Source organism: Melopsittacus undulatus (genome assembly GCF_012275295.1).
Source record: "Melopsittacus undulatus isolate bMelUnd1 chromosome 2 unlocalized genomic scaffold, bMelUnd1.mat.Z SUPER_2_unloc_1, whole genome shotgun sequence".
Classification (NCBI taxonomy): domain Eukaryota; kingdom Metazoa; phylum Chordata; class Aves; order Psittaciformes; family Psittaculidae; genus Melopsittacus; species Melopsittacus undulatus.
This window is the reverse complement of record NW_022993931.1, coordinates 248930-272147: the sequence shown is the minus strand read 5'-3', so window position 1 is coordinate 272147 and position 23218 is coordinate 248930. Positions and strand designations below refer to the sequence as shown.

Genomic DNA, 23218 nt, shown 5'->3' with positions numbered 1-23218 from the left:
TGATTCCCTGTGCGGGATGGCATTCCCTGCGCTCTGGGATGGTATTCCCTGTGCTGGGATGGCATTCCTGTGCTGGGATGGTATTCCACTGTGTGGGGCAGCATTCCCTGTGCTGGGATGGCATTCCCTGTGCTGGGATGGTATTCTCTGTGCTGGGGCAGCATTCCCTGTGCTGGGATGGCATTCCCTGTGCTGGGATGGATTCCCTGTGTGGGGCAGCATTCCCTGTGCGGGATAGCATTCCCTGTGCTGGGATGGTATTCCCTGTGCTGGGGCAGCATTCCCTGTGCTGGGATGGCATTCCCTGTGCTGGGGATGGTATTCCCTGTGCTGGGGCAGCATTCCCCTGTGCTGGGATGGCATTCCCTGTGCTGGGATAGCATTCCCTGTGCTGGGATAGCATTCCCGTGCTGGGATGGTATCCCTGTGCTGGATGGCATTCCCTGTTGCTGGGATAGCATTCCTGTAGCTGGGATAGCATTCCCTGTGCTGGGATGGCATTCCCTGTGCTGGGATGGTATTCCCTGTGCTGGGATAGCATTCCCTGTGCTGGGATAGCATTCCCTGTGCTGGGATGGCATTCCCTGTGCTGGGGCAGCATTCCTGTGCTGGGATGGCATTCCCTGTGCTGGGATGGTATTCCCTGTGCTGGGATAGATTCCCTGGCTGGGATGGTATTCCCTGTGCTGGGATTAGCATTCCTGGGTTTAGGATGGTATTCCCTGTGCTGGGATAGCATTCCCTGTTCTTGGATGGCATTCCCTGTGCTGGGATAGCATTCCCTGTGCTGGGATGGTATCCCTGTGCTGGGATGGTATTCCCTGTGCTAGGGGCAGCATTCTTGTGTCAGGACATCATTCCTGTGCCAAAGGGCAAAGTGCAGTGAAGCCACTATCCAGCACCATGCCCATGGCCAGGAATGGGAATGTGTGGAATGGAAGTGAATTGGGTGCTGGTTGCTGTAGGAAGAGCTGGAATCACAGCATCCCCTCAAACACCAACCCCATTCCAGCCCAATGCTGGACCCCGATGTCATTTCCAAGCCCAGAAGAGGTGAAACCCGGCTGTGGAATGGGGAATCCCATCCCAGACAACGGCTTTCCAGCCTGGAATGGGGCTGGTTGAGCACCACCAGAGATGTCTCCTGCGTGCCAACATCCCTCCTGGAGAAACCCAGGGTACCCAAGGGGATACAAGGTGTGCATGGGGGTTGATGTGATACAGACAGGGATAAAGGCAGGGATAAGGGCAGGATACAGGCAAGGATACAAGCAGGGATGCAGACAGGCATTACAGACAGGAATACAGACATGGATAGAGGGATACAGGTAAGGATACAACCGGGGATACAGACAAAGGATAGACAGGGACACAGGCAAGGATACAGACATGTATACAGACAGGGATAAAGGCAGGGATACAGGCAAGAATACAGACAGGATAAAGGCAGAGATTCAGGCAGGGATACATGCAGGGATTCAGGCAGGGATACAGACAGGACAATGACAGGGATACAAGACATGAATACAGGCAGGGATACAGGCAGGGATACAGACAGGGTACAGAATGAATACAGACATGGATTCAGACATGGATACAGCCAGTATACAGACATGGCTACAGACATGGATACAGACATGAATACAGACATGGATACAGACATGGATACAGGCCAGGATACAGACTGGATACAGAACATGGCTACAGGCCAGGATACAGACATGATACAGACATGGATACAGGCATGGATACAGGCAGGGATACAGACACAGATACAGACATGGAACAGACATGGATACAGGCAGGGTCACACACATGGTAAGAAGCACCAGCCCATACCAAGGCTGGGCACCCTGCCTGCACAGACCCCGCACCTGACCCCAGGCTCAGGACCCCCCCAGCACCGGGTACCCCACAGGTGATGCCCCACAGGCACAGACCCTGTCCAGTCTTCCTGGTTGCCGAAGCGCGGGTGGTAGCGCCGGTACTTGCCTCCCGGTACTTGGCCCTCAGGAAGCGCCTCCTGTCCTGGCTCCCACTGCTGGGGCCGATGGATTCACGGGGGGACGTTGGCAGCCCAGAACCAAACTGGGTTGGCGACAGCCGTTACAATGTGGTGGAAGAGTGAGGGGCAGAGGAGGGGGATGGGGGGGGATGGAGAGTGGGGGATTGGGATGGGTGGGAGGAGAACCTCAAAGCTACCTCCAATTCCCAACCCCTTCACTGGAGCAGCTGCTCCAAGCCCCTGTGTCCAACCTGGCCTTGAGCACTGCCAGGGATGGGGCAACCACAGCTTCTCTGGGCACCCTGTGCCAGCGCCTCAGCACCCTCCCAGGGGAACAGCTTCATCCCAATTATCCCACGAACTCTTCCCTCTTCCAAGTTGAAACCCATTGCTCCTCATCCCATCCTACATCCTGTCCCAAGCCCCTCTCCAGCTTTCCTGCAGCCCCTTTAGGCACTGGAGCTGCTCTCAGCTCTCCCCTTCTCTTGTCCAGGCTGCCCCAGCCCAGCTCTCTCAGCCTGGCTCCAGAGCAGAGCTGCTCCAGCCCTCACAGCATCTCCATGGCCTCCTCTGGCTCACTCCATCAGCTCCTCCAGGACCCTCATGCAGGATGAGCCCAGCAGCAGCTCCGCTCATGGGGCCATCAGAGCCCAGAGCTGCGGCTGTGCTGCCCAGGGAGCAGTGGGGTTGCACAGGGGGCTATGGTGCTGCATGGGGTGCACAGGGTGCACTAACGCAGCCCACAGCCCAGCTCAGCCAAACGTCTGCAGCCCCCACAGCCACTGGACCCCCTTCCTGCCTGGAACATCACATCTGGAATGCAGCATCCAGCTGCAGGCAAGGGGTGGGATGCTCTGCATCCATCCGGAGGCGATTAAAGGCCATTCCATGGCTCCTCTCCATCCTTCTGCCTGGTACCAAAGGATGCTCAAGCCTGACCTGAAGAGGTTTCTCGCTGTCTCAGAGAGCCCTTGGGTGCTCTGCCAGCACCCCTAAGCCTTTGGGTGGCAGCAGAGCCAGGGTGGGGAATGGGATGCTGGCCAGCATCCTGGGTTTGGGCATCCATCCCGGAGGCAGGGAGGGGATGGAGCACAGCTGGAAGGTTTGGGGGGCTGAGGGAGCCAGGCGATGCCGGAGGCAGCGCGGGTGGGACGCAGGCAGGAATGCGGGATCTGAGAGGAAAGGTCGGGAAGAGCAGGGCCAGCCAGGTTCTGCGGCTGGGAATGCAGATGGGTTGGGTCCGGGAATGAATCCCGGCTGTGTCCATGCATTCCACTGCAACCCTTCCTCAGCACCACACACAAGTGCTGCTGGTCCTCACCACATGGGTGTCCGTGGACCACAGGGATGGGGATGCAGGATGCTGGTGGCCAAACCCACCACAGCATCACCCCAAAGGGCCTGGACCAGGCTGGGGAAAGTCCCCAGCCCATCACAGTGGCTCTGCCATGGGGAGGGGATGTCTGCCCCCAATAAGGGGCTCTGGGGGGTTGATCTGCACCAGTACCTGGATCAGCTCCTCCGTCCACACCTTCCTGTCATCTTCAAGCTCCGCACTTTGCTGATGGAAGGCCCCAAGCCCCGATGCTCCCCTGCCAGCGAGACAAAGCCATTGAGGAGCTGGTTTGGGATGGGAGAAGCCACCCCAGGGTGGTCCCCAGCACCCAGAGCAGGGGATGCAGCACCCAGAGCAGGGGATGCAGCACCCAGAGCAGGGGATGCAGCACCCAGAGAAGGGGATGCAGCTCTGTCCCCCCGCCCGGGATGCAGGGACCTGCGCATCGCTTGCAGATGACCAACAGAGGTGATGGGGCCCAGTCGGGCATGGGGGAGCCGCAGTCGGCAAAGGAGCGGTTGGGCTCCAGCCCAGATCCTTTTTCCCATCGGCCACCTCGGAGTTGGACAGGGCCTCGGCAAGGATGCTCCATGGCTGCCACCCACTCCTCCTTGTCCTGCTCCGAGTCGTCCGCGAAGCTGAAGGTTCGGTATGGGGTGGTGAGGTCGAAGCTGCGGCGATCCAGCTCCTTCACATTGCCCACGTTCATCTCGATGTAGGTGATGCCGATGCCGAGGCGATAGTCCTGCAGTGAGGGTGGGCAATGGGGACCGGTCACGGAGGGACATGGGGGGTGCAGGAGCTGCTGTGTCCCTTTTCCCTGCCCAGAGCACATCCTATGGAGCATCTCAGTGGGTTCGGTGCTCATGGGGGATCCCAAAGCTTGGAGCTGGGGGTGGAGAAGGGGCTGCAGCTCCAGTGTCACCAGCCTGTGGGGGCTGAGCTGTCCCCCATTTATGGGGTGGCACCTTCAGATCACTGCTGCCCTGCTCAGTGTGTGGGTGCAAAGGGGAAGGATCCCCTTAGAGCATCACTGGGGTACCCGATGGTGTCACCTCATCCACTGCTCAGTGCATGGGTGCAAAGGGAAGGGTCCCCTTAGAGCATCACTGGGGTACCCGATGGTGCCACCTCATCCACTGCTCAGTGCGTGGGTTCAAAGGGAAGGGATCCCCATTAGAGCATCACTGGGGGTACCCGATGGTGTCATCTCATCCATCTGCTCAGTGTGTGGGTGCAAAGGAAGGATCCCCCTTAGAGCATCCCTGCAGTGGCCCAATGGTGTCACTTCATCCACAGCTCAGTGCATGGGTGCAAAGGGGAAGGGTCCCCTTAGAGCATCACTGAGGTACCCGATGGTGTCACCTCATCCACTGCTCAGTGTGAGGGTGCAAAGGGAAGGGTCCCCCTTAGAGCATCACTGTGGTACCCAATGGTGCCATCTCATTCCCACCCACCTCAGCGTTCTTGTAGAGCAGAACTCTGTCCCCGGCCACCACCACAAAGAGCTTGTGCTTGAAGCCGCGCAGCTCCAGGAAGCCGCTCCTGTCAGGCAGCTCTGTAGGGGCACCCCTGGAGCTTGGGGACATCGATGTCCTCCTCTGCTCCTCCACCACCTGCTGCAGGCTCCGGACTCCACTCGTTGCGATCGGCTGTGGGGATGGGGATGGGTCAGGATCCAAGCCTGGGAAGCTCCAGAGCTCATCCCTTGGGATGCAGGAGGCAGACATGGAGCCGGAACCCACCATCGCTCTCAGCACGGAACACGAAGTTGCGGTTGTGGGTGATGACCTCGAACTTCTGGTCCCCGACGCTGGTGATGCGGGAGATGGAGGAGGACAGGGATGAAGCGCTTGGAATAGGCATCCTGGAGCAGGGAACAGTGGGAGACACTGCCTCAGCACCACAGAGCCATGGGAGCAGCCAGCTCAGGCACCTGGAGGGAGCATCAGGTGCCCCCCGAGCCTTCTCTTCTCCATCTGAACCCCCCAGCTCCCTCAGCCCTTCCCCCATCACCTTGGGCTCCAGGCCCTGCTCCAGCTCCATTCCCCTTCTCTGGCCCCATCCAGCCCCTCAAGGTCTCTCTTGCAGTGAGGGGCCCAGAGCTGAGCACAGGATTCCAGGTGCAGCCTCCCCATGGCCTTGGGATGATGGGATGGGACCACCCCAGGCTCACAGTGCTGAGAGCAACCCCAAGCATCCCATCAGCATCACCCCAGCACCCACCCCTGCTGCTCCACAGGATACCCAGCAGGATGCAGCCCCATAGGGGCATCTCCACCACCTCCTCCCCCACAGGCCCCCAGACCCCCAACCCACCTTCTACACTGTCAAAGTAGCGCAGGTGCTCAGCATCCAGCTTCACCCAGCGCCTCTGGTAGATGTAGGACCTGCAAGGGACCGCTGGAGTGACCCAGCTGTGCCCCAATGGGGCACCCAAGGACAGGGTGCAGGGAGAGCCCCTTCCCTGCTGCCCCCATCCCCAGGCTGCACTGAGCGCCCTTGAACTGGGGTGACTCCAATGTGCTTCACGCCCAGTTGTCAAGAGCCTGGGGCACCTCAGCACGATCCTGTGCAGTGTCCCCATCCTGATCCCTTGATCCTGGGTTTGATCCTGGGTTTGATCCCAGTTTTGATCCCGGTTCTTGTCCATGTCCCCATCCCTCCATCCTGCACCGTGTCCCCATCCCCCATCCCTCCATCCTGCAGTGTCCCCATCCCCATCCCTCATCCTGCAGTGTCCCCATCCCCATCCCCTCCATCCTGCACCATCCATCCCTGCCCCAAAGATCCCCCCCAGATCCCTGTTTGAATGTACCCCTCAGGACCCACAGCCTGCACAGGGACTGATCCAAGGGGACACATCCCAGCAGGATTCTTGCATGGAATCCCTGTCGGGATGGGGATACAGCCCCGGCTGCTGCTCAAGGGCTTGTTTGCTCAGGAAGGGTTTCACCATCCCCATACACGGCACCAGAGCTTGGCCCTTCTGGAACCAGGAGCAGCCACTGGGATCAAAACCAGGATCAGAAATGGGATCAAAACCGGGATCAGAAATGGGACGAAAACCAGGATCAAAAGCAGGATCAGAACCGGGATCAGAAATGGGATCAAAACTGGGATCAGAAATGGGATCAAAAACCGGGATCGAAACCGGGATCAAAACCAGGATCAAAACCAGGACCAGAAATGGGATCAAAACTGGGATCAGAAATGGAATCAAAACCAGGATCAAAACCAAGATCAAAACCAGGATCAGAACCGGGATCAGAACCGGGATCAGAACCAGGATCAGAACCGGGATCAGAACTGGGATCAGAACTGGGATCAGAACCAGGATCAGAACCGGGATCAGAACCGGGATCAGAACCACTCAGCTCTGCCCTGGGAGCCCATCCCTGTCCCATGGGGCACGGACACCCCCAGCCCCACTCTGACCACCCATTGCTTTCGGATGCTGAGGGGTTGGGGGCCTGGGTTTCCTTCCATGGCCTCCCCCAGGCTCCCATCAGCAGCTTCCCACTTCCCCAGCAGCCCCACTGCTCCGCTGCAAGCAGCCCGAGCTTCCTCCTCCTCCTCCCCCTCCTCCTCCTCCTCCTTCTCTTCCTCCTCCTCCTCCTCTCCCTCCTCTTCCTTCTCTTTCTCCTCCTTCTCCTCCTCCTCTTCCTCCTCCTCCTCCTCCTCCTCCTCCTCCTCCTTCTCTTTCTCCTCCTCCTCCTTCTCCTCCTCTTCCTTCTCCTCCTCCTCCTACTCCTCTCCCTCCTCCTCTTCCTCCTCCTCCTCAGCCCGGAGGCAGCAGCTCCCAAGCATCCTTCCCGTCTCCTGCTCAGGTTCCGCTCCCAGCTGGGGCAGGGACTCTTGAAGCAGGTTCCCTGATGGGATGGGAGTGAATGTGACCCTGTGCTTGCTCCATGCACTGGGCTCACTGGGTGCACTGGGCTCATTGGGCTCACTGGGCTCACTGGGCTCCCTGCACTTGCCTGTCCCTGCTCACACAGACCCAGCAGCATCCATGGTTTCACTCCTGCAGCCGGGAGCTCTGCAGCAGCACAGACACCTCCCGTGTGCTCCATGTCCCTGCTGCTCTCCCAGGGCTCCCAGTTCCTCCTTTCCCTGCCCATCCAGCCCTTCCCAGCCCCACAGCTCCGCACCAGGAGCTATTCCAGGGCTCCCATCCTGATCCCTCAATCCTGGGTTTGATCCCAGTTTTGATCCCAGTTATTGTCCCCATCCCCATCCCTCCATCCTGCACCATGTCCCCATCCCCATCCCTCCATCCTGCAGTGTCCCCATCCCTCCATCCTGCAGTGTCCCCATCCCCAGAACAAAGCCGGCTCATTCCCAGTCATGATCCAGTGGGAAGCTCACTGCAGCCTTCCCTCCCCCCCCCGTGCTGCTGGCACCCCCTCCAACCAAGCCTTTCCCACCCCAAAACGAGTGGGTTCACCCCATTTTGGGTTAAACTTGGCTTAAATCGGGGCTTGGGATGAAGGGTGTCCCGCACACCCTCCCCCCCATCCCATCACTCACCCCTGGGGTGGGTTCTTGTCCAACCACCCCTCCCGGAGCGGGGCTGGGGCTGCCAGTGAGGACCCATCCATGGCTGTGGGGCTGGGGCCGGCGGGCGCTGGGGGCAGGATGGGGCTGGGGCTGCGGACATGGAGCGGGGGGGGGGGGGGGGTTATGGGACCAGGGGGTGGGGACAGGGAGGGTGAGACCCGACCCCCCCCCCCCCGCACGCTGCGGCCTCCCCTTGTCCTTCCCCGGGGCATGGGCAGAGCAGGAGCAGCCCCAGCAGCAGGGACGGGGGGGGGTCCCATTGATAGGGGTCCCATGGTGGGGGTTTCTCTGGGGGGGTCTCCATAATGGGGGTCCCATGGTGGGGGTCACCCTTGTGGAGGTCTCATTGAGGGGGGGCCCACAGGTGGGTCCTATTGATGGGGGTCCCATGGTGGGGGTTTCCTTGAGGGGGGTTCTCCATAATGGGGGTCCCTTGGTGGGGATCCCCTTGGGGGGGTCTCACTGTTGGGGGCCCCTTGGTGAAGGGGTCCCCAGAACCTCCTGGGGGTCTCCTCAGCCCATTGGTGGGGGTCTCTTTGGTGGGGTCCCCTTCTGGGAGTGGCATTGGTGGAGTCCCTTTGGTGGGAGTCTCTTTAATGGGGGTCCCATAGTGGGGGTCCCATTGGTGGGCATCCCATAGTGAAGGTTTCCCTGATGGGGTCCCCCTAAGTGGAGGTCTCATGGATGGGGGTCCCACAGGTGAGATCCCATTGGTGAGAGCCCCCCATGTCCCAGGACAGGATGGACCCGAATTCCAGGCCTGGGAATGGGGGCCAAGGGATCCCCATGGCCACAGCCCCAAACCTGGATGGGTGCAGAGCTCACACATGCACACACGTGTGCCCATACATGACAACTGCACACACACACATGGACCGGTGCTCTCTGCCTGTGCTGACACACACACCATGCACAAGCATCCCGAGCACGCATCCCTGCACACACACACGTGTGCATGCACATACATGTGTCCCCATCCTGCACACACACACACACGTGTGCATGCACATACATGTGTCCCCATCCTACACACACACACATGTGTGCATGCACATACATGTGTCCCCATCCTGCACACACACACACACACACACACACACAGGTCCCATCCTGCACACACACACACACACACACACACATGGGTCCCATCCTGCCCCTACCTGCCCATTGCAGCCTCCCCCTGCTCCTCGCTGAGCTCATCCTCACTGAAGAGGCTGTTGATGCGCAGGGACCGCGGTGCTCCGGGCTCAGCACCCTCCTGCAGGGACACACATGGAGCATCCCAATGCTGCAGCCAGGGCAGGATGCAGGGATGCTCTGCCTGGCTCCGGGTGCTCAGCGGGGCACGGATCCTGCTCTGCACACAGCAGGGTGCTCCCCAGCACCTCCAGAGCAGCTCAGCACCAGCGCATCTCCCTTGGGAATGGTCACCCTGCTCCGGTGGGATGGGACAGGATGGGACCATAGAACATCACGGGGAAATAAAGGCTCCTGAAGGGGAGAGCTGAGAGCAGCTCCAGTGCCTGAAGGGGCTGCAGGAAAGCTGGAGAGGGGCTTGGGACAAGGGATGCAGGGATGGGATGAGGAGTAATGGCTTCAACCTGGAAGAGGGAAGAGTTCGATGGGATATTGGGATGAAGCTGTTCCCTGTGAGGGTGCTGAGGCGCTGGCACAGGGTGCCCAGAGAAGCTGTGGCTGCCCCATCCCTGGCAGTGCTCAAGGCCAGGTTGGACACAGGGGCTTGGAGCAGCTGCTCCAGTGGAAGGGGTCCCTGCCTGTGGCAGGGGTTGGAGCTGGATGGGATTTAAGCTCCCTTCATCCCAACCATCCCATGACTCCAGCACCAACCTTCTCACCCATCTCCCCCCACAGCTCCAGTCAATTCCTCCTCCGAGGCTGAGTCCTCATAGTCTGAGTCATCTGTGGGACCACAGGGAAGATGCTGGGATGGAGTGAGGGGTCCAGCACCCCCTGCCCATCCCATCCTGCACAGGGATGCGCCAGCACCAGATGGTGCCGCTTCCCCATCACTGCCATTGGCAAACCCGGCTCCAGGGCAACAATGGGGTCCTACCCGGAGCCTGCAATGGCACAACCCCCATGGCACCACCGGGATGGGACTCTGGCACCATCCCTGTTCCTGTGCCCCTGCCCACCCAGCATCACCCCCTCAAACCAGGGCTGCTCCAAACATGGTGATCCCAAGGGAAGAGCAGAGAGCTCCAGGAATTGGTGCTGGCAGAGCTCTGCTCCCCTCCAGGAGATGCTGCATCCAAACCCCATCCCAGATCCTGCATCCCATTGAGAACCCCATCCCAGATCCCGCATCCAAACCCCATTACAGATCCCGCATCCAAACCCCATCCCAGATCCCGCATCCAAACCCCATTACAGATCCCGCATCCAAACCTCATCCCAGATCCCACATCCAAACCCCATCCCAGATCCCGCATCCAAACCTCATCCCAGATCCTGCATCCAAACCCCATCCCAGATCCCACATCCAAACCCCATTACAGATCCCGCATCCAAACCTCATCCCAGATCCCACATCCAAACCCCATTACAGATCCCGCATCCAAACCTCATCCCAGATCCTGCATCCAAACCCCATCCCAGATCCCGCATCAAACCCCATCCCAGATCCCACATCCCATTGACAACCCCCAGCCCATAGGGATGGGGGGGACGGAGGAGGGCAGGATCCATCAAGCAGGAACACGGCACCCCCAGGACGGGGGTGATGGATGAGCCCACCCCAAGGGATCACCTGGGACAGGGGAGGTTGGGGGGTCCCCCCGTACTCACCGAACTGGGGCACGAAGGGGACGGAGGCCTTGGGGGGGGGCTCTAGGGGCTTGGAGCAGGGCAGGAGCAGCGGTGGGGCCGGAGGGGGTCTCTCGGTGATGGGGACCCCCTCCTTGCCAGGGGTGCTATGGAGAGAGGAGCAAACGGTGCTTGGGGCAGCCCCAACCCTGGTGCACCAAGAGATGGGAGGGGGAGACCCCACTGCATCCAGCATCCCAAGCCCAGCAGATCCGAGCCCATGGACCGGATCCCATTGACCTCCCATGGAAAACACCTTCCTCAGGTGATCCCGGTGCTTTTCCTGCCCCCACCCTCCCTTCCTGCCCCCCAAGGACACCAGAATCCCCCTATGGCATCGAAGGCCACATCCTGGAGCAGGTTTGATGCTCTCCTGCAGCCTAAACAGCCGGATCTGGGGTGCCCCAAGCAGGATGGGGGTGCTGGGGGCTCCCTGCCTACCCAGGGCCCTACAGTGGGGTGGGAACCAGGGATCCCGGTAAGAAGATGGGATCAAGGAGCTGGGATGATGCCAAGGTGCTGGGTAGCAAGAACCCCCTTGGAGATGGAGTCTTGGGGTTCTCCTGGGTTGAGAACCCCAAAACCTCATTCAGAGGGACCCGTGGCCCCTCCTTGTGCCCATGGGCTGCTCCTGCCTCCTGTTCCCCATTCACTTCCTGCTTCCCAACCATCAACAGGACCCATGGGATTTATGGAGCTGGTTTTAGGGCAGGAAGTGGAGGGGAAGCTTCCCAAGGAGATAAAAGGATGCAGGACCCAACTGAGCAGCCATAAAGGCAAGGAGGGGGCAGTGGAGGCAGCAGAGACCCACATGGACCCCCACCATGGAACGGGATGGGGTGACGGGACCTCAAAGCACATCCAGCCCCAACCCCTGCCCTGGTGCTGAGCCCACCATCCCCATCCCTGATGTGCCCCACACTGGCCCCATGGCACAGCCCAGCACCACCCCAGTGCTGGTCCCTGGGGTCCCATGGGTGACCCCAGCCCCACGGTGGGTGCACGGGAGGAGCAGGATGGGAATGGGTCACGCTGCCCTCCTTTCCCAGCAGCCACAGCCATGCATCCATTAGGGAATGCTGGCCGGGAATGTGGGCACGTGGCACCCAGGGTGCAGGGACATGGGGACAGGAGGTGACAACAGAGCCCAATTGGGTCTGTGTATTCAGGCCCCATTGGTGCTGCCCTCGTGTCCCCCATGGGTGCTGTGGGGGCTCCATCACCCTGCACCCCAAAGCCAGACCCCCCCACCAGGGGCTCACAGGGATGTGCTCTGCCATCAAACCATCACCTTCCTGCATGTCACCCCCTGACCTTACAACCCCCCGACCTTACAACCCCCCCCCCGGTTCAAACCCCATCCCCACTGCTGGGGGGCTCCTCAGCACCCATTGTGTGTGCAGGGCATGGGGACAGGGCATCCCCTCCAGCAGCATCACCCCAGTGCTGAGGTGTGGACACCAGTACCCAGCACCGGGACCCCAGCAGGGGCTGCCACTGGGACACACACATCAAACCCAGCCATGGCCAGGAGGTGCTGGGGGGCTCCTGGCTGAACACGGTGGCTGTGGTCACCCCACGGGAGGTGGCAACACTGGACATCCTGCACCCATCACCCCAACATGGGCAACCATCACCTCCAACAGGGGCAATCATCACCATGACCCCAACATGGGCAACTATCACCTCCAACAGGGGCAAGCATCACCCCAACATGGACAACCATCACCATCACTTCCAACAGGGGCAACCATGACCCCAACATGGGCAACTATCACCCCAGCATGGGCAAGCATCACCATCACCTCCAAGATGGGCAACCATCACCCCAACAGGGGCAACTATCGCCTCCAACAGGGGCAAGCATCACCCCAACATGGGCAACTGTCTTCTCCAACATGGGCAAGCATCACCCCAACACGGGCAACCATCACCCCAACATGGGCAACTATCATCTCCAACAGGGGCAAGCATCACCCCAGCATGGGCAAGCATCACCCCAACATGTGCAACCCTCACCCCAACAGAGGCAACCATCACCTCCAACAGGGGCAACCATCACCCAACACGGGCAACCATCACCCCACTGCTCTACGTCCCTGTTCACCCCATTCCATGGGGGACCCTGGCCCCTCCAGGAGCTCCGTGGCACGCACCGAGGACACGTCCCCTGTCCCCTCCCCACGGGCCACGTCCCCAGCACAGTGCGGCCGAGTGCCCAGCACCGCTCCCAGCACCGCGCTCAGCACCGGCCCCAGCACCGCTCTCAGCACCGCTCCCAGCACCGCACACCCCGGCCCTATGCAATGGGGCAGGACGGAGCCGGGTCCCTGCCGCTGGCACCATCCGGTCCCGGTGCACCGCGCACCGACGGGACGGGAGCACCATGGCCCTGCTCCCGCAGCCCCCCCCGAGCGGCTGCTCCCTCCCACTCCGTGCAAGGGCAGCGAACGGGGCCGCTCCCCGTGCACCCCCCCCCGGTCCCCTCCGTGCATCCCGGAGCCGGTACCAGCGCCAGCCCCGGATGCGGCCGGTCCGGGATGCGGCAGCACCGGAGCTCTCGTCACCCCCCGGCACTTCCTGCGCACCGAAACTTCCTGCACCGGCCCCGGCCAGCGCCGGACGGGGCCACTGCAGCCAATGGTGGCCATTGGTGGCCACTGGTGACCACTGGTGACCACTGGTGACCACTGGTACCGCTGGTGACCACTGGTACCGCTGGTGCCACTGGTGGCACCGCGGAGCTCCCGACCAGCAGCGGGTCCATGGGGGGCTTGGGGACCACCTCGGTGCCGAAGGGATGGGGCCGAGCGGTCGGAGGCGGGGGGGGTGGGGATGGGTGTGTGCTCACCCATGGGTTCCATCCCCCTGCTATGGGACCCCCCCCACACTCCAGTAGTACATCCTGGGGGGTCCTTCGGCAGTTTGGGGGGTCCCTCAGACCGCATCGCACCTCGCACAGGGAGGATGCTCGAACCCAAAGGGTTCTCTGCGCTCCCCATAATCAGACCCCCGTTCCCCCCCCAGCTCACAGGGCAGGGTTTTGGGGTCCCAGGTGGGGACAACGGGGGGGTCCTTTAGCTGCAGCAGCAGCCCCGGTGCAGGAAGATGCTGCAGCAGGGGGGGGGACACAGGAGGCAGGATGAGCCCCGGCCTGCGCTCAGCTCATCCGGCCACATCAGCTTCCCCCCCCCACCCGAACCCCCCCGGCTGCGGTTCGCTGCCTGCCCGCACGGTGTGACAGTTCCTGGGGCCTCAGCGCTGCCCATGCCCTGCCAGGACCTGGGGATGGGGGGGATGAAGGGGGGACAAGAACCCACACCTGCTGCTGGGCCCCCCAAGAGGGGATGGGGCAAAGATGGGGTGTCCCTGGGGTGACCCCCCACACAAACAGGGGCAATGCGACACTAGAGGGCATCGCTGGGCAAGAGAAGTCACTGCTGCTTGGGTACCCCAGATACGCTGGCAGGTACCCCAAAAGGATGTGCAGGTACCCCAGATGTGCTAGAGCTTGGGGTAGCCCAGGGGGTGTGATGGGGTCTGGGGGGGGTACACCAGGAGATGTGCTGCGGGGTACCCCAGGATATGTCCTGGAGCTGGGGGTACCCCTGGAATAATGGCTGGGGTTTGGTGGTACCCAGGGATATGTGATGGGGGTACCCCAGGAGATGTGTTGAGCGGTACCCGAGGGGGATGTACTGCGGGCTGGGGGGTGCCTCCCCCCGGCCAACCCCCACCATCACCCAATGGTCCCCCCCTACCACAGCAGCACCCCCACTGCTCCCCACACCCCCTGTGTGTCACCCACATCCCCTTTACCTCCTGTGGAATGCAGCCCTGGGGGGCAGCTCCGGGGGGGCCTGTGGGGCCTGGCCCTTGGCTTCCAGCTGGTGGCGCTTGGCCGGCAGTGGTGGCAGGGGGGGTCTCAGCGGAGGGGAGCCCCCTCTGGGTGCTGGGGGGGCGCTGGGAGGGGGCTCGGGGCTTCCCCCCTTTAGCGATGCGGAGAACTTGAGTGGGGGGCGGCAGCCGACCCTGGGTGGGATGGGAGGGGGGTGATGGGTGAGGGTCGTGCCCTGGTCCAGCTCCGTCAGCTTGGGATGCTCCTGGGGATGCTCGAGATGCTCCTGGGGATGCTCGAGATGCTCCTTGGGATGCTTGGGATGCTCAGGATGCTCCTGGGGATGGTCCTTGGGATACTCAGGATGCTCATGAGGATGCTCCTGGGAATGCTCCTTGGGATGCTCCTGGGGATGCTCAGGATGCTCAGGATGCTCTGGCACCACTGCGGTGCTCCTACGGAAAACGTGTCTCTTCATGGGCACAGGCTTCAGGACAGGGGCTCCGGGGGGGGTCCCCTCAGCAAAGGCTTTCTGCAGCCCCAGCAGGATGCGGCGGCGGTGGCCGGGCAGGAGCACCCCCAGCTGGGTCAGGCTCTGCTCCGTCAGCGCCCGGCAGTCCCGCACCGTCCGCAGCTCCCTGCGCTGGAAGCAGCTCACATACTGCTCCAGGTGCAGGGCTGCCAACCAGGCGGCCACGGGCACCGACCCCTCCTCTTCCATGGTGCTCAGAGCATCCCCTGTGTGCGGTGAGGCTTGGGGTGCATCAGGATCTGGGGATGGAGGAACAGGGTCAGGATTGGTCCTGAACTGTGGAACATGGGCCCTGAGCTGACGTTACCCCCTGGGTTTGGAGGGTTCCGAGGGGGATGGAGGGATCTGGGAATGCTGGAAGATCCTGGGTGAGGTGTTTAATGTCGGTGTCATCCCCACTGAGGCTCAACAGACCACCATAAGCACCAGCACCATGAGGTCCCAGTGTGCTCCCCAACCTCAACATCCCACCATGTGCACTGGGTGGGTTGGTGTGGGGTGACCATAGACCCCTCAAAGCCATGGGGTGTCCCACAACATGTGATGGGCAGGCTGGTGTCAGGTGGCTGCAAACCCCCCACAAGCAGACCCCATGGCAGGAAGCAGCCGCAGAATCCACTGGGAACAGCGGTGTCCCAGAGGATGCTCGGGTAACTAAGGGATAATCCATAGGGAGCGGAGATGATGCATCAGGAGCTGCAGAGCTGCTGCAGACGGGAGGTACTTCCTGCTCCCCCTGCTCCCAGCCTCTGCCTGAGGGAGCCAGGATGGACAGAGAGACACAGACAGATGGATGGATGCAGGAGGTGCACCTCAGAGCCTCTGCACAGCAATGGGATGCTGAAAGGAGCCACCATGGCAATGGGATGCTGAGAGGAGCCACCATAGCAATGGGATGCTGAGAGCAGCCACTGTGGCAATGGGATGCTGAGAGGAGGCACTGTGGCAATGGGATGCTGAGAGGAGGCACTGTGGCAATGGGATGCTGAGAGGAAGCACTGTGGCAGTGGGATGCTGTCCCCAGCCCCATCAAACCCATGGGTCACAAAGTGCCTCGAAGCTCTAATAGAGCAGCACAAGCTCACACTGGTCCTCAATGGAGCTTAAACCTCCCCTCGGGCAGGTTCAAGCCATTCCCCTTGTCCTGTCCCTACATCCCTTGTCCCAAGCCCCTCTCCAGCTTTCCTGCAGCCCCTTTAGGCACTGGAGCTGCTCTCAGGTCTCCCCTTCAGGACCCTTCCCCTCTCCATGCCTGACCCCAGCTCCCATCCGGAGCTGTCCCCATCCCACAGCTGATTTTGCTGTTCAGAGGTTCTCCATAGGACCCAGAGCACTTCCTGGTGTGGGTCACGCTGGCTCTGACTCAGGCACTTCCCTCACTTGCGGTTTCAGCTGCCCCAGCCTATGGTGCATCCTCCTCCCAAACCAGCCGGGCTCATCCCAGCGGATGGGCCTGAACCCCACATGTCCCAAGGAAGGACACCATATGAGCAGCACCATCCCAATCCCACATCCCCACTGGTCCCATCAGACCCAATGAGGAGCCAGGAGTCCCTCACGCAGCACAAACCCAGGGATGCAGCCACATTCCAGCCCTTCCCACCTCCAAACCCAGCTCATGCATCACCAAACCAGGTGACATCAGTGTCACAGGACATCCCTTGGGCTGCTGCCTACAGGAGCCGTATCCTATGGATATGGAGCCCCACATGTGTCCCCTCCCAGGAAGAGCCATGGAGCATCCCATTGCCTCCAGTGATGGCAGCCCCAGGGCTGTGCCAAGCTCTTTGCCCTCAGAAATGATCCAATGGGATCCTGCCCTGTTCCCAACTCCCATCGTTTATCGTTTAACCTTTGTCCAGGAGAGGAGGAGCTTCCAGGAGCAAAAGTCAACCTGGAGAAATCCCCTATCCCAGTTGGCTGATGGGAATGGGGGAATCCCCCAGGCCTGGCCCCCAGTCACACCTCTTGTGCTTATCCACCACATTCCTGCCGGGATTAGGGAATGCCACCAGGGTTGTTCTGTAAGAGCCTTAAGGGCTGTAAGAGGTGTGAGGAGGGCAGGAATGCATGGATCTGGGGGGGGTAAAACACACCTTGGGGTGACAAACAGACAGGGTCAGAGCCCCCATCCCAGTGCTCACCCCAGTGTCCCCATGCTGGGGATGGAGGACACGGGGATGGTCCATTGTCCCATAGGTGGGACCGGGGGGCTGAGCTCTCCCACAGGGGTGCTGTGGTTTTGCTGGGGGGGGGGGTTCACATCCACCCCATCCTCCCCAATCCCACCCAGATGCCTTCAGCTCAGCAAAGGGATTGGGATGAGAGAGCTGAGCATCACCCTGAGCTGCTGAGCACCAGCACGGCCCCAGGGATGGGCTCAGCATCCCTATGGACACCTGCACCCAGACCCCCTTTCCAAGGTGGATTCCAACAGGACAACAGCCGTGTCCTGCCCTCCACAACCACCTCAGCACTGACCCCAGCCTGTGCCAAGCTGTGCCCAGCACCACCAGGGTGAAGAACCAGCCCTGGCACCCACCTGGCACCCAGCACAGCACCACTTGGCAGCACCGTCCCCAAGCACCATCCAACCCACACCGAGCCCATCCCTCCAAGGACACCCAGCACAGGGAAACCAGCCCAGGAACACACCAGGAGCTCCACAGCCTCCCAATGGGTCCAGTTCCCATCCTAATTCCATCTCCAGCACCAGCAAACGCTGCCCACACCCGGAATTCCCCTTTCCCAGAGCTCTCTCATGGAGCAGACCCACAGGGGAGGATGAAGGGGACAGTGCCGTGGCTCAGGGTGATGGGGACGCTTCCAGAGGGACCTGTGCCCACCCAAGGACCCCCCCAAAGCCCCCCCCTGGGGCAATGGGAGCTGCCGGAAGGCAGCAATGGGGCAGTGTTGTAATAACCGGTGCAACCCGGGGGGCCGGCTCCACACCAGGGCCCAGCAATGGGGCAGGAAGGGAGGGATGGGGAGGGGGTCCCTGGGGGGGGGGAGTGGGATCGGTGTCCCCATTGCAGCTGCAAGATGCTGGAGAGGGGCTTGGGACAGGGGATGGGAGTCATGGATTCAACCTGGAAGAGTTCGATGGGATATTGGGATGAAGCTGTTCCCTGGGAGGGTGCTGAGGCGCTGGCACAGGGTGCCCAGAGAAGCTGTGGCTGCCCCATCCCTGGCAGTGCTCAAGGCCAGGTTGGACACAGGGGCTTGGAGCAGCTGCTCCATGGGAAGGGGTCCCTGCCTGGGGCAGGGGTTGGAGCTGGATGACTTTAATCTCCCTTCATCCCAACCCATCCCATGTCCCAGCCTGTCCCAGGATCCCATCACCCACCTTCCTGGCGCTGCCGCCTCCAGCACCGGGAGTCGGAGCCTCCGCATCCCCCATGAAGCAGAAACAGCCGAAAGCAGAAGCAGGGCCCTGGGATCACACCCAAACGCCTCCCACCGAAACCAGCAGCCCTGCACACCACAGCCCTCCCCTTGGAGCATGAAGCTCTTTCGCTTTCAGGTTCTCACAGTCACTGCACGATGCAAATAGCACCAACCCCCTGCAGCACCCAGGGAGCAAGTTCCATCCTGCACTCATCCAGGTGGGAATGCTGCTCCGGAGCCTCCTGCTGCTGCCAGGGAGCCCAAGCTCAAAGGGCTTCGTGGTTAAGCAGTCACGATGGTGGCCCAGGGCTGTTGTGCTGCTCCCACACCCGGCTCCAGCCCTGCTGCCATGGTGGGAATTGCCTGAGGGTGGATGGGCATGGAGGTGTGGGGTGTGCATGGAGGTGTGGGGTGTGCATGGAGGTGTGGGGTGCGCATGGAGGTGTGGGGTGCGCATGGAGGTGTGGGGTGTGCATGGAGGGAAGGCAGCAGGGGAGAACACTGGGAGGTGAGACGGCTCCATCCCTGTGGAGAGTGGCTGAGATTGGGATGGTGGTGGGATGAAGGAACCTTAAAGCTCCTCCAGCTCCAACCCCTGCCACAGGCAGGGACCCCTTCCACTGGAGCAGCTGCTCCAAGCCCCTGTGTCCAACCTGGCCTTGAGCACTGCCAGGGATGGGGCAGCCACAGCTTCTCTGGGCACCCTGTGCCAGCGCCTCAGCACCCTCCCAGGGAACAGCTTCATCCCAATATCCCATCGAACTCTTCCCTCTTCCAGGTTGAAGCCATTACTCCTCATCCCATCCCTGCATCCCTTGTCCCAAGCCCCTCTCCAGCTTTGCTGCAGCCCCTTTAGGCACTGGAGCTGCTCTCAGCTCTCCCCTTCAGGAGCCTCCTCTCCCCCAGTCTGCCCCAGCCCAGCTCTCCCAGCCTGGCTCCATGGCATTGCTGCTCCAGCCCTCAGGGCATCTCCTCACCCAGCATCCCAAGTCCTCCTCAGGCTCCTCCATCCATCTCCCCCATCTCCAGCAGCAGCAGGAGGAAGGTGATGAGGATGGTGCTGAGCAGGAGCATGAGGAGGTCACAGGGCAGCAAACAGAGGGTTCCTCATTCCTGCAGGGTCCTCCCTGTGCTTCCCTTCTCCCCCTGGAAGTAAAACCAAGGAAGGTGAAGTGGTCCCTGGGCTGCAGCACGAACCGCAGCTCCTGGGGCATTACCCCCAGAAACGGGGCAAAACCGGCCAGAAATGGGCAAATCCAGCAAAAACGGGGACAAACCCAGAGCCGCTGCCCCTGTCCCTGCACCAGCCGGAGCCCCACAGCTCCTGACACACTTCCTGCAAGGAAAATAGGTCAGGAAGCGCTCCCCGGCCCCCCTGTGCCAGCGCTTGGGACTGATCCCAACCTCCGGGGATCCCTCAATGCCGGGGGGGGGGGGGTGCTTTGCATCCCCTCTGCTCCCCAGACATGGAGGAGCACCCATGGGTGCCGCAGCTCGATGGGTGCAGCCCCCCCATCAGCAGCAGGTTCGGGGTGTCCGGTGCCACCCCCATTGGGTGCCCCAAACCACCCCGTCAGTACCCAAAGCCCCTGGTGCGCGGTGACGGAGCAACATTCCCAAGGGCTGGATGGACCTGCTGGGGGGGGGGATGTGGGGCACGGAGCGGTGCATAAATCCAATGGGATTAGGAATTCCCCCCCCATGTCCCGGAGCCCCTGCCATGGATAGAAAACAACCGGAGGAGCTGGATCCCTGCATCCCGGTGTATCCCGATGGGATCACGGCCCCCCCGCAGTGCCCAAGCCTGGGTGAGCAGCTCTGCTCCCATCGCACCCACTGCAGCCCCCCCCAAGGGATGGGACCCCCCCAGAATCCCCCCATGGGAGCCAACCTCGGCATTCCCGGAGGACAAAGCGGCCGCTGTCCTGCTGCAGCCGTGACGCCGGCGGAATTCCTGAGGCCGCGGAGGAGGAGGAGGAGGAGGAAGGCGCTGGGCGCTATTGGGTGCTGCTGGGTGCCGCTGGGTGCCGTTGGGTGCCTCTGGGTGCCGCTGGGTGCCGTTGGATGCCGTTGGATGCCGTTGGGTGCCGTTGGGTGCCGTTGGGTGCCGTTGGGTGCCTCTGGGTGCCTCTGGGTGCCGTCGGGTGCCGCTGGGTGCCGTTGGGTGCCGTTGGGTGCCGTCGGGTGCCGCTGGGTGCCGTTGGGTGCCGTTGGGTGCCGCTGGGTGCCGCTGGGTGCCGTTGGGTGCCGCTGGGTGCCGTTGGGTGCTGTTGGATGCCGTTGGGTGCCGCTTAGTGCTGTTGGGTGCTGTTGGGTGCCGCTGGGTGCCGTTGGGTGCTGTTGGATGCCGTTGGGTGCCCGTCGGGTGCTGTTGGGTGCCGCTGGGTGCTGTTGGGTGCCGCAACCCCGGCACCGGATCCCTGGGGTTGGCCCTCAACACCCCCCCGGTGATGGAGCCCCGGTGAGCGCAGGGATACGGGATGGGGTCGGACTGCGGCAGGGACCGGAGCGGGGATGGGGAGTGCTGGGAATGAGCTGGGGAGTGCTGGGAGTGAGCTGGGGTGTACTGGGAGTGAGCCTGGGTGTACTGGGAATGAGCTGGAAAGTGCTGGGAGTGAGCTGGGGTGTGCTGGATGAGATGGGGAGTGCTGAGGGGAGATGGGGAGTGCTGAGGGAGCAGGGATGTACTGGGAATGAGCTTGGATGTACTGGGAACGAGCTGGGCAGTGCTGGGAATGAGCTGGGGAGTGCTGGGAGTGAGCTGGGGAGTGCTGGGAGTGAGCTGGGGTGTACTGGGAATGAGGTGGGCAGTGCTGGGAATGAGATGGGGAGTGCTGAGGGGAGCAGGGATGTACTGGGAATGAGCTTGGATGTACTGGGAATGAGCTGGGGAGTGCTGGGAGTGAGCTGGGGTGTACTGGGAATGAGCCTGGGTGTACTGGGAATGAGCTGGGCAGTGCTGGGAGTGAGGTGGGGTGTGCTGGGAATGATCTGGAAAATGCTTGGAGTGAACTGGGATATACTGGGAATGAGGTGGGGAGTGCTGAGATTGAGGTAGGACGTGCTGGGGTCAGCTGGGGGAGAGGTGGGGAGTGCTGGGGTTGAACTGGGCTATACTGGAATTGAGCTGGGTTATACTGGGGGAGATGGGATGTGTTGGGGGTGAACTGGAGTTTGCTGGGGGAAGCTGGGGCATACTGGTGTTGAGCTGGGCAGCACTGGAGCTGAACTGGGCAGCACTGGGCTGAATCACACCACATGAAGCGGGTCCAGAGCCCCCCCCCCCCGGGTGTATTTGCACCCCGAGAGCCCCATTCCCCCCCAGTCCCAGCGGATCCCAAGCTCCAAACCGCTTCCATAGGGATTGGTCCCGCTGGTGGCAACGGGAGAGGGGAATTCCTGCGGGACTTTCCCAGTGAATCCACACAAAAACCCCATTGTTGGGAGCCGAGGGGGGGGGGGGGGTCCCCTCCATCATCCCATCCCCCATTCCCGGCTCCTTGGATTTGGGATAATGCAGGGGGATGGTTTGGGGGTGAAGGGCCCCCCGCATCCCACCGCAGAGACACCAGGGAGCAGGGAATGGATCCGGCTGGACAATGATCCCTGCAGCCCACAGAGCAGGACAGGGCTGCACGGACACCATGGGCACCCCATTGCGGCATCCCTGAACCCCATTGCAGCACCCCTGCACCCCAATGCAGCACCTCTGCACCCCATTGCGGCACCCCCTGCACCCCAATGCAGCACCCCTGCACCCCATTGCAGAACCCCTGCACCCCATTGCAGAACCCCTGCACCCCATTGCAGCACCCCCTCACCCCATTGCGGCACCCGCACCCCATTGCGGCACCCCTGCACCCCATTGCGGCACCCCTGCACCCCAATGCAGCAACCCCGCACCCCAATGCAGCACCCCCACACCCCATTGCGGCACCCCTGCACCCCAATGCAGCACCCCTGCACCCCATTGCGGCACCCCTGCACCCCAATGCAGCACACCTGCACCCCAATGCAGCACCCCTGCACCCCATTGCAGAACCCCTGCACCCCATTGCAGCACCCCCTCACCCCATTGCGGCACCCCTGCACCCCAATGCAGCACCCCTGCACCCCATTGCGGCACCCCTGCACCCCAATGCCAGCACCCCAGGCTCAGCCTCAGCAGTGGTTAAGGCAAGCTCAATGTCCAGGCTCCCACACCCCAGCTTCATGGGCTCTGGGTACCCCAACACCTCACAGACCCCAACCCCCCCCTTTGCACCCCAACCCATCAACCCAGTGTGACAGATGCACCCCTGGTCCCCGCTGAGCTGCCCACAATGGGGGTGTCCCACAATTGGGGGGGACCCCCCCACTTCAGATGGTGGCCCTTGAAAAGTCTTCTTGGGGTGCCCTCCCCACCATCCTCATCCTTGTCTTCATCACTGCCCTGCATCCCATTGCCCTGCTTCATCCCCATGGATCTGGGGGTCCCTGCTTGGGGGACACTGGTTTTGGGGGGCTACTGGCAACTATTGCCCATACAGAGGTTGATGATGATGAAGGTCTTGGGGAGGGGGACAAAGGCTTTGGATTCATCCCATCTTCCCATTGGACACTGCAGAACATGGAACCCTTGTGAGCCCCATCTCAGCATCCCATCTGGGGGGGCTGTACCTCAGTTGGGGTGTTCCATGGGCGCTACTGGTGTTACTGGTGTGGCCTCAGTTGGTGAATGGGCTTCCAGTGGTG

The 23218-nt window shown here is 61.7% G+C and overlaps 1 protein-coding gene and 1 pseudogene across 1 annotated transcript; both read right to left on the bottom strand.

Moving 5' to 3' along the window:
* Positions 1 to 1940: 1940 nt before the first annotated feature.
* LOC117438034 (arf-GAP with Rho-GAP domain, ANK repeat and PH domain-containing protein 1-like) lies at positions 1941 to 9069 on the bottom strand (annotated as a pseudogene).
* Positions 5668 to 18535, bottom strand: LOC117438037 (arf-GAP with Rho-GAP domain, ANK repeat and PH domain-containing protein 1-like). The gene is made up of 7 exons (XM_034073397.1): positions 18444 to 18535; positions 14547 to 15336; positions 10710 to 10834; positions 9750 to 9821; positions 9062 to 9159; positions 7872 to 7991; positions 5668 to 5731 (listed from the first exon to the last, which is right to left on the bottom strand). Exons 2-4 carry the CDS (start codon positions 15284 to 15286, stop codon positions 9754 to 9756), a joined length of 933 nt encoding a protein of 310 aa, XP_033929288.1. The 5' UTR covers positions 15287 to 15336; positions 18444 to 18535; the 3' UTR covers positions 5668 to 5731; positions 7872 to 7991; positions 9062 to 9159; positions 9750 to 9753.
* Positions 18536 to 23218: the final 4683 nt, after the last annotated feature.